The sequence below is a fragment of the Sminthopsis crassicaudata genome, chromosome 4, assembly GCF_048593235.1.
Source record: "Sminthopsis crassicaudata isolate SCR6 chromosome 4, ASM4859323v1, whole genome shotgun sequence".
Classification (NCBI taxonomy): domain Eukaryota; kingdom Metazoa; phylum Chordata; class Mammalia; order Dasyuromorphia; family Dasyuridae; genus Sminthopsis; species Sminthopsis crassicaudata.
The window spans coordinates 286,981,028-286,995,712 of record NC_133620.1 but is presented as its reverse complement, the minus strand read 5'-3'; the positions used below and the strand labels follow the sequence as shown (position 1 = coordinate 286,995,712).

Below are 14,685 nucleotides of genomic sequence, written 5' to 3'. Positions count from 1 at the left end.
ATTGTTATAGCTAACTAACTCTTCTAGGGTGTTAAATACTAAGCCTGTTAGTCAATGGCAAATTCCCTTCTCCTGGTTAATTGTAAGTTCTACTAGGGAACTTGTCTTTTCCATTGCTAATTGTAATTAACTTCTTTTCTAAGTAACTATAATATTCTATTATTCTCCCAACTCAATTCCATACTTACCATTCCTGGGGTCTATTTTACCTCTTTATTTTGTCCATAATTTCTTCTTGTAAATACAGGTAATTTTGGGCTACCCTATCCCCATAACAATCATTCTGGAAAAGCAATTTAACATACCACCCAAAAACTATTAAATTGCGAATATCCTGTGACCTTTGAATGTACATATTTATAATGAGGTTGGTTTTTTAAAAAATAATCTTCCTAATGAGGGTGTTTAGGAATGGAAAGAAGGGAAGTAATTCAAAACTGAAAATCAAATAAAACTGAATAAAAACATTTTTTAAAAGGATATATCTCAAACACTCATACTTTTCATTAATAATTCCTTAGTAAGTTAAACATATCCTAAAGTTCTATTCTGGCATCCAATCTTGGGGAAAGATGAACACGGCCCCAAAGTGCACAGGAGAACAAATGCTTCAGCAGTTCCTACCAAGCTACAAAGATTTTAAAACCTAATAGATTGTATCTGTTGTTTAAAGACCAGTCTAAGTGTGAAAAGACTCCTCCATCAGGGAATTTGATAGTCAATGATGATTTCTCTGGGCCATAGCCATTCATAATGCCTTCTATTAAGTTGTGAATACTCATATTTGTGAAATCTTCACATACACCTCCCCCCATATCTAATATATACGTAAGTAGATAGATATGAAGAGAGAGCAAGAGATTAAGGTCAGAAAAGAAAATATGTTGAGTATATATGAGAAACCAGATTTAAAGCTTATTCTATTTCTAGGACTTTGCTAGAATAAGGTCTTTAATAGATTGGGTGGATAGATTGAAAAGGCCCATAATGAGTTATGATTAGTATCAGTGAATACAAGCTCTACATCAGTGAAAGTACAGAAACAAAAGTTTGGATTAGCAAAATTAGTAAAAAATTCAGTTTCCTGTGTTTAAGAAATGGAAAAAAAAAAAAAAAAAGAAAAAGAAAAAAAAAAAAAAAAAAAAGCAAACCATAATGGAGAATATTTTAAAAGCATGAAAATGAAATCTAACAGGTGAATGTATCCTCACATAAACAGTCTTACCTTTACAATAATCATTAGGATCCTCTTGTTCATCATCATCTGATCCCAGGATTTCTTCCTCTTGTTCTGGAAGATCAGTCTCAGAATGGGAGACAGGGCCTCTGTGCTGAGTTTCAGGTCTAATAAAAAACAAAGCATTTACAATTTAATTCCATTTGAAGATAGAAGAAGTAGATTAATATTTATCCAAGAAAACTTTTACCTCCTTTCCTCTAAATTTTATCAGATGATAAGGCAGTAAAGGAAATACATCTCTGAAAGTTGGTGAAACACTAGAGAGATCTTTTCATATTTTGTGCATGAATAGCACTAGCACAATGATAATTGAAAAATACTAAGTGATCTACACCGTTTGAATAGATAAGTGACCTTATGCATGATCTATATTTGAATAGGAAGAGCATTTCCTTCAGACAGATACATTTCACCTCCATTTAAACATTTCAATACCTAATTATATAAGTGATGAGTTGACAAGTACCACACAGAGTAGCCTGCAAAAGCTATGTACTGATATTTTTACTTTAGGCAGAGACCAAATTTAGCATTTAACTTAATCTCAAGTTATGAAAATTAATTCCATTAATCAGTTCAGACTGATTATACTTATTTTAGTAACAAAAATCTACTCTGTTGAGAGATTTCTAACTATATACAAGAGACAAATCTAACATCTAAATATAAATACTAAAAAGATGAGTAAGAAAAAAGCAAACAATCCACTATATTAGAAACTATTTAAGGTATGGACAAATAGTGATGGTGCAGTAATAAAACATTTAATCTGGTTGGCTTTTTGTGTGATCCTGTGATTTCACTATTGAGCAGTTGCTCTGTAGTTCACAGTGGGAATTACTTTAAGCTTTAAGGAAAATGAGACTACTTCCTTTACTATGCCATGATGACTCTCTCCAAAAAAAAATTATTTTTAAAAATGCTCATGTTAAAAATGATTTTTGGGGCAGGGAGGTAGCAGAGTGAATAGAGCACCAGCCCTAAAGTCAGAACGACCTGAGTTCAAATCTGATTTTAGATTCGACTTAATATGAATACATCCTAGCTGGGTGACCATGAGCAACTCACTTAACCCCAATTGCCTCAGGGGTGAGGGGGAGTGGGGAGAAAAAGATTATAATTCAGGTTAAGAGTCCCTCCAACTTAAGTGGTAAAAAGTTATAAACTTTATATATTTAATCAATATAAATTAATATGTTAAAGGTAAAAGAATGACTGTCTTCAAGAAGTAAACAATCTATTATGTATTATGGTAAATGATGAATTATAAAACAAAATAAAAAAATACACATACAAATTAAATACTGGGATTGGGGGAAGGAGAAAACAAAAAAGTAATAGGAAGCATTAATCAGGAAAGGCATCTAGTAGAGAAGGCAAATTTTATTATCTTAAGGGAGCTAATGAATATATTGGAGGCAAGGCTGAGAGAAAATAGGAGGATATTCCCACCAAGTAAATTTTCCTAATTTTAGTAAAGTGTTAACAAGTAAGTTTGGCTGGTTCAATGGAGTTAAAATCTGGGAAAACAGAAGATGAAGTTGGAGAAGTAGTTAATTATGGGCTTTGAATACCAGGATATGATACAAAATGATAAAAACTAATTTTTTTTTTTTTAAACCAAGGAAATTTAACTTCTCAGGAGAAATGGAATAACCTGCTTCTAGATTTTGGTAGAAGTTGTGCTGACTCTCCAAAGCCTCATTACATCCCTACAAATTCTTGGCTCTATCTTACTCCTAATCTTGCTCTCATCTGCTTTGGTATTCACGTGCACTGCCAATTCCTATATTCCAGCATCCTGGCACACTGTAATAGAAATGTCTAACGAATTGCAAAGTGAAGCAAGATCCTTATCATTGTCCCCCTAAACTATTTCACCAAAGGGTAAAAAGGATATAGGGAAAGTGATAGTTACCATTTGAAATAGGAGATACTCCCAACCTGAGGTGGGGACACAATGTTTTAACAACTTTATGTAAAACACTGTCATATAGTACACAATGAGTATCTTCCACTATGACACAGAATCTCAAATCTTTCAGCTCCAGCTGAGCCATCTTACCCATTTATATTCACCTTCAACTATCACAAAATCCAAACTTTCCTTTTTTTTTTTAAAACCATCACAAGAACTAGATCATGTTAATCACTGTATTCAAGTATTTATTTCATAACTTTTATGGAAATATTTTGTATAATTTTATAATTTCCCATCTGCCTTTTCAATGGGGCATGGGGAAGAGAGAATCTGGAAAGTATTTTAAAGAGAATTTGTTCACACATGGGAGTTAACTCTTCTAGGTTTAAAAAAAAAAAAGAGGTTTGTTTCTTTCCTTTTTTTTTAAAGATCATTTAGTTATTCTCAAAATGATACCTGTAAGCACCTCCATGGTGCAGTGGATAGAGGATCTGGGCCTGGAGTTGGGAGGACCCAAGTTCAAATCAGATCTCAGACAACACTTCCTAGCTATGTGACCCTGGGCAAGTCACTTAACCCTAAATGCCCAGCAGAAGAGGAAAAAAGATATTAAAAATGGTATCTGTCTTTTTAAATTTGAACTTCTGGCTGTACTGGATGAAATGTTTCTTTTATGATTAAGTACGAAAGAAGAAATGTAGTTGATGTTTTTCATACAACACCTACTATAATCCTGCACAAAATACCTGCATTTGCCTCCCAAAGTTACCAGAAATATTCAACAAGGCCACATACATACAATGCAAATATCTACCATCTTTGTTCTAAAAGGAATAAACTTAACTGTGTTACTTAATGTTATTTACCAGACCTACTCACTCAAAACTAAGAAACCCAAGTATAATAGGCCAAAAAACAAAATAACCCAAACCCCACAAAATCCAATACTCTAGCAAATCAATTCTTTTAAACAGATTATCAATTATTATTTCAGTCATATAACTACTTAAAAAACACTGAAGTATAATGAAAATGGCTCTGAAATAGTAATTCCACAACAGAAATGCAAGTCTTCCCTCTGCTATCACTAACTATGTGTGTGGTCTTTTGTAGGCTGCTTCTTTTCTCATGTATAACATGGAGACTTAACTCTGCCTTAACAGGATAATTATGAGAATTAAAATGGTTTAAGATAGATGAAGTGCTTTGTGAACTATAAAACACTCCAACATTGTTATTATAAAGTCATCATAGTCTAGATGTAAAATTGAATTTCCCATAACTTAGGTAAGATTCTGGCAAGCACAAATACCTTGCACAAAGTGCCATTTATCAGGTTTCAAGCACTGGTAAAAATCAGGTCTCCTGAAAAGGAAATAAATACTTATATAAATAAATGCTACCTCCATCTTTTCACAGATGCAAACTATCTTATTGCAGGAAGACCAAAAAGAAAAAAGCACTCAGCTGCTTCTTTAATTTTAAACTATTTATTTAAAAAAAAAAAATTCCTCTAGAAACATATCTATTTTACAAGGCTAGCAGATCAATTTCTCAACCAAGAGCTTAAACAACTTGCAGAAACATCACACACACACACACACACACACACACACACACACACACACACACACACACACACATGTAATTTGCTAATTTCAACATCAGGTCCTTTCTTTTGCTAATGATAAGACTTGCATTTGTAGTGTTGCTTTTGCAGTTCCTAAAATCATATTTGCAAGAGTCAGATATCTAGATCTGCACTTCTGTATACAAGTCAAAAATCAGCTTTTGTGAGAGCTCCACACAAGTGCCTTGTTCAGAAAATTACATCCTTTTTCTCTTCAAAAAGGATCAAAAAGAAAAATTTAACAAGAAAAAAATAATCTAACATACCTGCATGAAGCTCGGATTCCCATTGGTAGAAGGAGGTCAAAAGATTGTTGAACAGTTTTACAAAGAGCCATTAACAATCTATCACCATATTGTTTTATCAGCCAACAGGCGCTCACACACACACTGCAGGCAGAGGGCTGTTTTTTTCTGCACATAGCAGATCTTGTGAATGAAAAAAGTGATGGCTCCACCACCTAGCTGCAGATGCACAACACTGCATTGCAGGTAAGGGAATTCACAGTACAACTGAAGGGTTTATCTGTTCCTAGGTCAATTTAGTTGTCTAGTTTAAAGAAGTTGTCATATAAAAAAAAAACCAAAAAATTCTGCAATTTTTTTTCTTAAACAGAACTACCACCAATGTGCTGTTTTAAAAAATTTCAAGTCAACAGGATTCATCCACTGAAATTTTCATAAAAGCCAAAAGTCCATTTTTTATGACAAAAACAATACCATTCAAAAATGTAAAGAATATGCCTATTGACAAAAGACAGATTTGCTTTGAATCCCAACCATGGAAATTTTTTTTAAACCATGGAATCATAGTTATTAGAAATGCAAAGGAGCTTTTATATTATAGTATGTGACTCCCTCAATTTAAAGATAAAGAAAATGAGGGCTACCTTTCACCAAAACCTGTTTTGATCTACTACATGGGCTCCTCCATACCAGGTTACAGCAAATCTACAAGGTACTTTCAAGAATCCTGAATCCTTCCATTTGCAGCTTCATATGGGCTAGGATACACAACTGTCAATTTAATGATTCATTAATTTGAAATAATCTTAGCCTACATATAAAAAGCACTCCCAACAAAACATTCTGGGTTTGTAACTTATTTTTTTTTCTCATAAGACTACTACATAAATCTTAATTTGCAATTTAAATTCCTGTATACGTTCAGCTTTTAAATTTCAACTTTTTTTTTCTAGTTCATTAAAATCAGTACAGATTTTAGAGGTCAATTCCATTGTACAGAAGGATACTAGGAAGCTATAATTTTCCTGAGTGCGGATGAACATTTATTTATAAACTGGACATTATTTGTTCTTTTATAAATTACTCTCTATAAACTGCCCTTACCAATTAGTACTTTTTAATATGAATCAGCAGTTCCATAAATTCTCCATTTTATGCTTTTATATGAATTATATTTTATCACCTATGACTTAGTAGGGCTTATGTGGGTCAATATGGTGATAAGTTTTGCAGAAGCAAGGCTAGTTCTGGGACAGGTATATAAACATATAGCCCACTACCAGGTCAATACTTGATAATTTATACAACTACTATGATACTGGTATAGCTTTTACTTGTCTGCTATAATGGGGAAGGTTAGGATTTTAATGAAGGCTCTAAAATACTTATCACATTCTTATGGATTATTTTTCATTCAACCACACCCAGTTTTTTCATCTGTTAGATGAGGAAGTTTGATTAGATAAGCACAAATCATGTATAGTTCTAAAACCAGGATCTATGAAATATACTTACTTTGACCTCTTGATAAAATGTCAAAAAACAAAAATGATCCTTCTAATCCCTAAATCATTCTCTATGAGTGAATTAAGTAAATATTTAGTTTTAGTCCCAAGAGCCATAATATCTATTAGTAGTCACAAACAAGATAAGATTCTGGGGCTCATAAGAAGCTTAAAAAAAAAATTCAATCCTCTGGGGGCTTTCAATCACAATTTGAGGATGTTCTACAAGACCTTATTTCTATTCTTGAATATTACACCTTGTTAATGGTGATTACAAATGGCTTCGGAGGCAGTTCTATACTAATTTATATTCCCACAGTACAACTGATATTGAGATTTAACTGATTAGAACTATTTGAATGCAAACTGGGAGAAAAATAAGTAAGCAAAATTCTTTCTGTGCTATAGTGCTTTACAAAGTCCTTTTCAAGAGTAGCTAAATGGCACAATGGATTGAGCATCAACCCTGGAATCAGGAAGACCTGAATTCAAATCCAACCTCAGACACATAACATTTTACTAGCTATGTGACACCCTGGGCAAGTCACTTAACCCCAAGTGCTCTTTCCCCCACAAAAAAGGGAGGGAGGAAAAAAAGAAACACACAAAAAGCCCTTTCTCTATATATTTGATTTCCACAACAGCCTTGGAAGGTAGGTACTATAGAGTTGATTACCCTTTTACATAAGAGAAAACTTAAAAGACTCAGAAAACTTCAATGACTTGCCAATGGTGGGAATTTTCAGTTATTCAATATATAGAACTAAAATCTATCCTATTTACTATTCCCTTAAAATGGAAAAAGTTAAAGAAATAAGAATGGTTTCAATTTGGGCTTTTAAATGCTGGGTACGTATTTCATATTGGCAATTTAGGGTAATTTTGCAGAACCATGGCCTAAAATCAACATGTATTTATTAATTACTTAATGTTTAACATTTTGCTAAGCAATGGAGATACAAAGAAAAAAACAATTGCTATATTCAAATGGAAAAAATATACATAGACATATAAAGACATACAAAGCAGCATAGTGGAGTGGAAGATTTGTTCTTGAGCCAAGAGAGCTAACTAGTAGCAATAGGTAAAAATTGCAAAGAAGCAAATTTAGACTTGAGGTAAGAAAACATCTATGGCCTGCCTGTAGAAGGTTTGGAACCTCAAAAGAATGGAAGAAGGATGAAAGTAAAAGAAATAGATAAAGTATAGTATGAAGTATAGTAGTGACAATTTTTCAGAGATGATTAATTCTTTAGCCTGGCATTAAAGTGCCTCCAGAATATAAATTTCTAGTATTATTCCACATTCTTGGTAAATATGGAAATTCCAGTGTAGGACAATGTATTTAAAAGAGTGACCACATCAAGAGTGAAAAAATTGCTAACTTATCTAAGGAAACAAACAGAATCAGTATAGACTTTTTCCTCCAATAAAATAGAGAAAGTGTATTATCTGCAGACAGTGCTTGTAAAGGAACTAGTGAATAGGAAATCACAGCTCATTAATTTTAGAGTCAGAATGGCCCTTAAAATTCATTGAGTCCAACCCTTTCATTTTAGAGGCAAAGTAAAAGCAGGAAGAACAATCAGAGTCAGAGGTATGAATGCTGTGGAAACTGAAGATGTTGAAGAAGAAACAAAACAGTAAAATTAGCAGGAAGGAACGGGACTGAAAACAGGTAGAAAAATAAAACTAAGATCTAGAGAAGTAAAATTAAGAAAAACACTGCATCTCAGGAGAAGAGCACATATACATTGATAGAGAAAGTTGAGAGTAAGACAAATAAGAAAGTTCATACTGAATGGGCTTAAATGTCTTGAATACACAGGAAGTTTAATCATCTTTGGATATGGAAAAGGACAAGGTCTAGTCGCTTGAGAAAAGACTGTAAGTTACACTGGTTAGTGTACTACAAAGTAAACAAGATTAATTTTAAAAATCATTGAAGAACATTTTGAAAAGACCTAAAGTTTCTTGTTTCAAGAATTATACGAAAATATATAGAATATTCCAAGGGCTACAAACAAAAAATAGAAGCACAGCACTAAAATACTATTCTTCAGTTCTCCTCGATTGGAACAAATCCCCAAGCACATGCTATAAACTGCACCCTGAATGGAAAGCAATTAGGTATAATACATATAAAAAGGGGACTGGACCGAACTATTGATCCATCCCTACTTTTATATTCATTTATTTTGTTATAGTTTTTTATTTACAAGATATATGCATGGGTAATTTTTCAGCATTGACAACTGCAAAACCTTTTGTTCCAATTTTTCCCCTCCTTTCCCCCACCCCTCCCCCTAAATAGCAGGTTGACCAATACATGTCAAATATGTTAAAGTATTATGTTAAATACAATGTATGTATACATGTCCATACAGTTCATCCCTACTTTTTATAATTTTGGTAACCAGCCAACAATATTTATTTCCTAAGATTTGCAGCATCAGTGCATTTAAGAATACTGAATCTTCCCTTTCCTGCTCAATACTGGGGACACTTGATGCATCTCAAGAATGTAAAAACTGTCAAATCACTGCTAAAATACACTAGTTTTATTATCATTATAGAACTGTTCAAAGTATTAAACTACACTCAGAAAGGAGGTCTTAAAAAGTTAATGTTCTACAATAGATACCATTAACTTTTCTGATTATTTCTCTCTCTCTTTTTTTTTTTTTTTTGAGGCTGGGGTTAAGTGACTTGCCCAGGGTCACACAGCTAGGAGTGTTAAGTGTCTCAGACCAGATTTGAACTCCGGTCCTCCTGAGTTCAAGGCTGGTGCTCTATCCACTGCACCACCTAGCTGTCCCCTAAATAAATAAATTAAGCCCCTGCTTTATGCAAAGACTTGCACCACTTTTCTTTTTTTTTCCCTGAGGCTGGGGTTAAGTGACTTGCCCAGGGTCACACAGCTAGGAAGTGTTAAGTGTCTAAGACCAGATTTGAACTCAGGTCCTCCTGAATTCAAGGCTGGTGCTCTATCCACTGCGCCACCTAGCTGCCCCCTGATTATTTCTCAAGCTTTTTTTTTTTCAAATTAATCTCATTCTGAAATGTTAAAACCTCCCCCAAAATTTGTATAGTGCACTCAAGTGAATTTTATAAAAATCTTGTTCTTTTCCATTACTGTTTGGCCAAAGACAGGGATATTTTATGACCTATTAATTTAGAGAAAGCATGGTATAGCAAAAGCAGCACTGAACATAGATAGACACATCTTGTTCTGGTTCTGCTAATTACTAAATCAATAACCTGGAGAAAATGTACTGGGAGAGGGGGGAGTGGGTTGTTATACCTGTGATTTCCTTTGTTTTGTTCTTTTAAATACTATTTTACTTTTTTCCAATTACATGTAAAAACAATTTTTAACATTCATTTTTTAAAAAGAATTTTGAATTCCAAATTATTTTCTCATTCCTTCCTCCTTAAGAGGTTAAACAATTTGATACAGGCTATATATACACAATTATAAAACAAATTCCTTATTAGTCATGTGGTATAAGACACACAAGAAAAGGATAAACCAACTCCCAAAAGACGAAAATAGTATGTTTTGATCTGCATTCAGATTTTATAGCTCTTTCTCTGGATAGCATTTTCTATCATGAGCCTTTTGGAATTATCTTAGACCATTATATTGCTGAGAAGACTTAAATCTACCCCAGTTGAACATTACTCAAATGTTGCTGTTACTATGTACAATGTTCTACTGGTTCTGCTCATTTCACTAACAGTTCATATAAATCTTTCCAGATTTTTCTGAAATCTGCCTCCTTATTTATCATTTCTTATAACACAATAGTATTCCATTACATGTATACCACAACTTGCTCAGCCACCATTCTTCAGTTTCCAGTAGTTTGCCACCATGAAAAAGGCTGCTATAAATATCTGTGACATGTAGGTCCTTTTCCCTTTTTTATGATTTAAGATAATAGACCTAGTAGTGGTATTGCAAGTTTACTTTCAGCATAGTTCCACATTGCTCTCCAAAATAGTTTGATTTTAACTACCAACATTATATTAGTGTCAGTTTCCCCATAGTGCTTCAAATTTGTCATTTTCTATCACATCATTAAGCCAATCTGATAGGTGAGAGGTGGTAGGTCAGAATTGTATATCTCTAATTGACAGTGATTTAGAGAATTTTTTTTTTCATGACTATTGAGATAGCTTTGGGTTTTTTTTTTTCTCTGAAAATTGCCTATTCTTGTCATTTGACCATTTATTAGTTGGGGAATGACTTGTTTGCTTATAAATTTGGCTCACTTCTCTATATTTGAGAAATGAGACCTTTAAGCTTCCTGCTTTCCTTCTAATCTTGTTTCCATTGATTTTGTTTGTGCAAAATCTTTTAAATTTAAATTTATTTTTAGTAATGCTATCTCTTGGTTGGTCATAAATTCTTCCCTTCTCCATAGATCTGACAGATAAAGTACTTCTTACACTCTTAATGTGTTCATGGTATCACCCTTTAAGATTTTATCTTGGTATATGGCATGTAAGTTTTGGGTTATACCTAATTTCTGCCAGTTTTCTAATTTTTTCAGTCATTTACTCAGCAGAATTCACTCAAATAGTGAAGTCTTATTCCAGCATCTTGAAAAGAGCTTATTTCCAGCCCTGGAAAGAGCTAGTTGGAGCATTAAGAGGTAAAATTTCCCACCTGTGGCCACAGCTTCCTGGCCAGGCCAGATTTTTAACTACTCTGCACATTGCCTTTTACAGATTACAAAGACAAAGATAATTTCAGTAAAAAAACAACACCAACAATAATAAAAGAGCACTAGATTGATAAACTAGATTAGTAGGTTGAGGGGATTTCCAAAAACCTATGAAAAATATACAGACAATTGATACAAATAAGACCAAGCCATTCAGTAAGTAAGTAGTAACTATGAAATATAAACTATATGAAAAGCTCCGTGCTTGTGTGTGTGTGTGTGCGTGTACATAAAGCAGGCATTACTAGTTCCCTCCACTTCCTTTCCCTTCTCCTCAATCTTTTATAATTTGCCTCCCAAAACCACTCTATTCAAATTACTAAAAACCTCTTAAATGCCACATGTGGTGACATTTTCTGAGTCCTCATTGTCTTCTTTATCCTCTCCCAAATTACTTCTCAAATATGACAATATTTGGCTATCTTTTCCTCCAAAATATTCTCTCTCTAGATTTTTGGGACAGTACTTCTCAGTTTTTATCTAATCACTCCTTATCCTTCTTAGGTGGCTCACTTTTTAGACAGCATTCCCATGGATGCTTCCACAAAGACCTTTTCTATGTAATTTGAATGACTTCATAACATATCATGTTTATTTATTATCTTTGCATTTATAATATAAATATCTTGTACAGTTCTCATTTACATAAATTTGCATTATTAAAATTCTAGCTTATGTAAAGAATTCTGAAGTAAAGCTGCATTCCAAAAAAAAAAAACCCACTTATGTTAATTTTACTGTACAGTGGGGCAGCTAGGTGGCGCAGTGGATAGAGCACCAGCCTTGAATTCAGGAGAACCCGAGTTCAAATATGATTTCAGACACTTAACACTTCCTAGCTGAGTGACCCTGGGCAAGTCACTTAACCCCAGCCTCAGGGGAAGGGGAAAAAAAGTACTGTACAGTACTATGGTATTTCTTTCAGTTCCTATCCCTTCAGTACAGCATTCCTTGGCCTCCCATATAACCACCACCACCATCACCCCCCTCTAGAACAGGGGTGGGGAATGTCTGTATAAAATTATTTGGTTTGACCCTGTCAAGGCGACTGAAGGTGATGAGCGAAAAGCTAGGTACAACAACCTCCTACTGCTTTAGTTCTACAGGTCGATAATCCTATATGATCCATATATGATGCTAGAAGTATCCAAATGGCAATTAGTAGAAAAAAAAAAAGTTCCCCATCCATGCTCTAGAAGAATGAACATGAAAGATAGCACCATGTAGACATTTGCCCCTCTCCTGACTGCCTGCCCACATGTCTGCTCCCAGCCCGTATGTTTCCTGTTCTGTACTGTCTGCTTCCAGTCTCCCCATCACTTTCCACTCCTCCTCTTCCTCACTTCTGCCTCCCACCTCCAAGTATCATGAAAGAATGTGCAAGTACCTTTCCTGACTCTTTTCCTACCTAATGTCCACAGGGGAATTATGTAAAAGTTGCTTTATGTAGAGATTTGTGGAATAGTCCAATTACTTGTAAGATGAAAACTCTGTACTGATTTTTACTTATTTCATGTATATTTATACAGGTACTTGTCTCTTCTATTAGAGCATACAGAATAGATGGAAGGTGATTTTATCGTGTTTTAAAAGAACAACAAACTACACACAATAGGGATCTGCAGTATTGCATCCACCCTTTTTTCTACAGTTAATCTGAAAAAATCATTCTATTTGTTGTATGCGCAATACTGGATAAAAACTAAAAAGAAAGTCAATGTAAGGGGAAAAAAAGCCAATTGTCCAGGGTGAGAGGAGATGAAGGTCTACATGAGAGTGGTGGCTAAATGTGTAGAAAGGACTGATGAGAACTGTTATGGAAGTAGAAATAACAGATTTGTTATGTGTTATGTAAGGTGAGTGGCAATGAGCTGAAATAGTCTTTTGGACACGTCAAATGCAATATTCCATAGAACAGAGTCAGACTAGTTTTAAAACTGACTTAGAAAGATGACCTAGGGAGTCAACCTAGAGATTATATTTCAAGAAAAATAAAACTCTTCAATTATAAAAACAAACAAACAAAAAACTTCAAACAAAAAACTCCATAGGACAAAGTGAAAATAGAATCCACTGATCATTTTTCAAAAACAAAATGAAAATACTCAGAACATTACAGGCAAAATCCAGAGTTACTAGGTCAAAGGTAAAAATTCTATAAATATCTAAAATGAAAGAACCAAGTAGCAAAGGAACCACCATCAGGATCACACACAATTAGAAGCCACCACTATAAAGTAGTGGAGACCTTAGAATACAAACATTCCAGGAGGCAAGTATATAGGCTTACAATTAAGAACAGGTAGCACACAGCATGACAAATATGGAAATATGTTTAGAGGAAAATGTTTAATCTATATTGAATTGCCTGCTATCTTAGGGAAGAGGAAGGGAGAAAAATCTGGAACACAAGGATTTGCAAAGGTGAATGTAAAAGTCACAGTCTCTATCTTTCTTAGTTCTTAATCTGTAAAACAATAATAGTTAACACCTACTTCCAAGGTGTTAACAAGAAAAGCATTGCAAATTTGTAAAGTATAATGCAAATCTTAAAAGTCCTACATAAACGTTATTATTGATTATGGTGGCAAGTCATTTGGAGTAGATCTACATAGGCAGAGAAGTTTCTCTATCCTATAAAGTAATCCAAAAACACTTACAACACCAAGGAAATCACAAGCTAGGCCAAAAGAGAAAAATCCCATGAATACTTCAAACTCAATATAATCAAAACAGAATTCTTTCCCCTCCATATCTACTCTTGCCAACATCCTCATTTCTGAAAGATGCTATCAAACTTCTAGTCACCCAATGTCACAATCTTGACATTATATCCTCACCATATATCCAATCACTTACCAAATTCTATTCTATCTTTACTAATCTTCTTGTTCAATCACCTGGAACATTCCAATATCTTCCTACCTTCTTTCCAGTCACTTCCCACTTCATCCCACATGCCACTGTTGCCAGTGATTTTCCCAAAGTTCAAATATGACCACATTACTTCTCTACTCAATAAACTCCAGTGGATAAGATCCAACAAAATTTATTGAATAGGGGAGTAGTATGTTCAAATGTAAATAAAATGTGATCATAGAAAGCATTTTAAGCTCTTACAATCTGATTCTAATCTAACTTTGCAACTCAAGTGTCACTTTTCACATGAAATCACTGTTCATTAATACTCCCTTCCCAAATGATCTTTTATCTTATTTTACATGTATACATACACTCATATTCCATAGTAAAGTTTATAGAACTCTAATCAATCATAACAATATGATAGATTTAATCTTTTTTAAAGGTGTGATAAAGTACAAAATAAATGTAAAGACTTTGCTGTTTATTCCTCAAAGATATTGTCTTAATTTTAATTTAAAAATTTCCCACTGGATTTCAAACTAGGCC

At 33.8% G+C, this 14,685-nt stretch overlaps 1 protein-coding gene across 7 annotated transcripts in view; it reads right to left on the bottom strand.

The window, feature by feature from the left end:
- The window catches only part of SRPK1 (SRSF protein kinase 1), a 75,593-nt gene that overhangs the window by 37,081 nt on the left and 23,827 nt on the right, over positions 1–14,685 (bottom strand). For all 7 annotated transcript variants that reach the window (XM_074311147.1, XM_074311150.1, XM_074311149.1 and 4 more), the window contains exon 3: positions 1,226–1,344. In XM_074311147.1, coding sequence (XP_074167248.1) covers positions 1,226–1,344 — 119 coding nt within the window. The remainder of the gene's footprint in view (positions 1–1,225; positions 1,345–14,685) is intronic.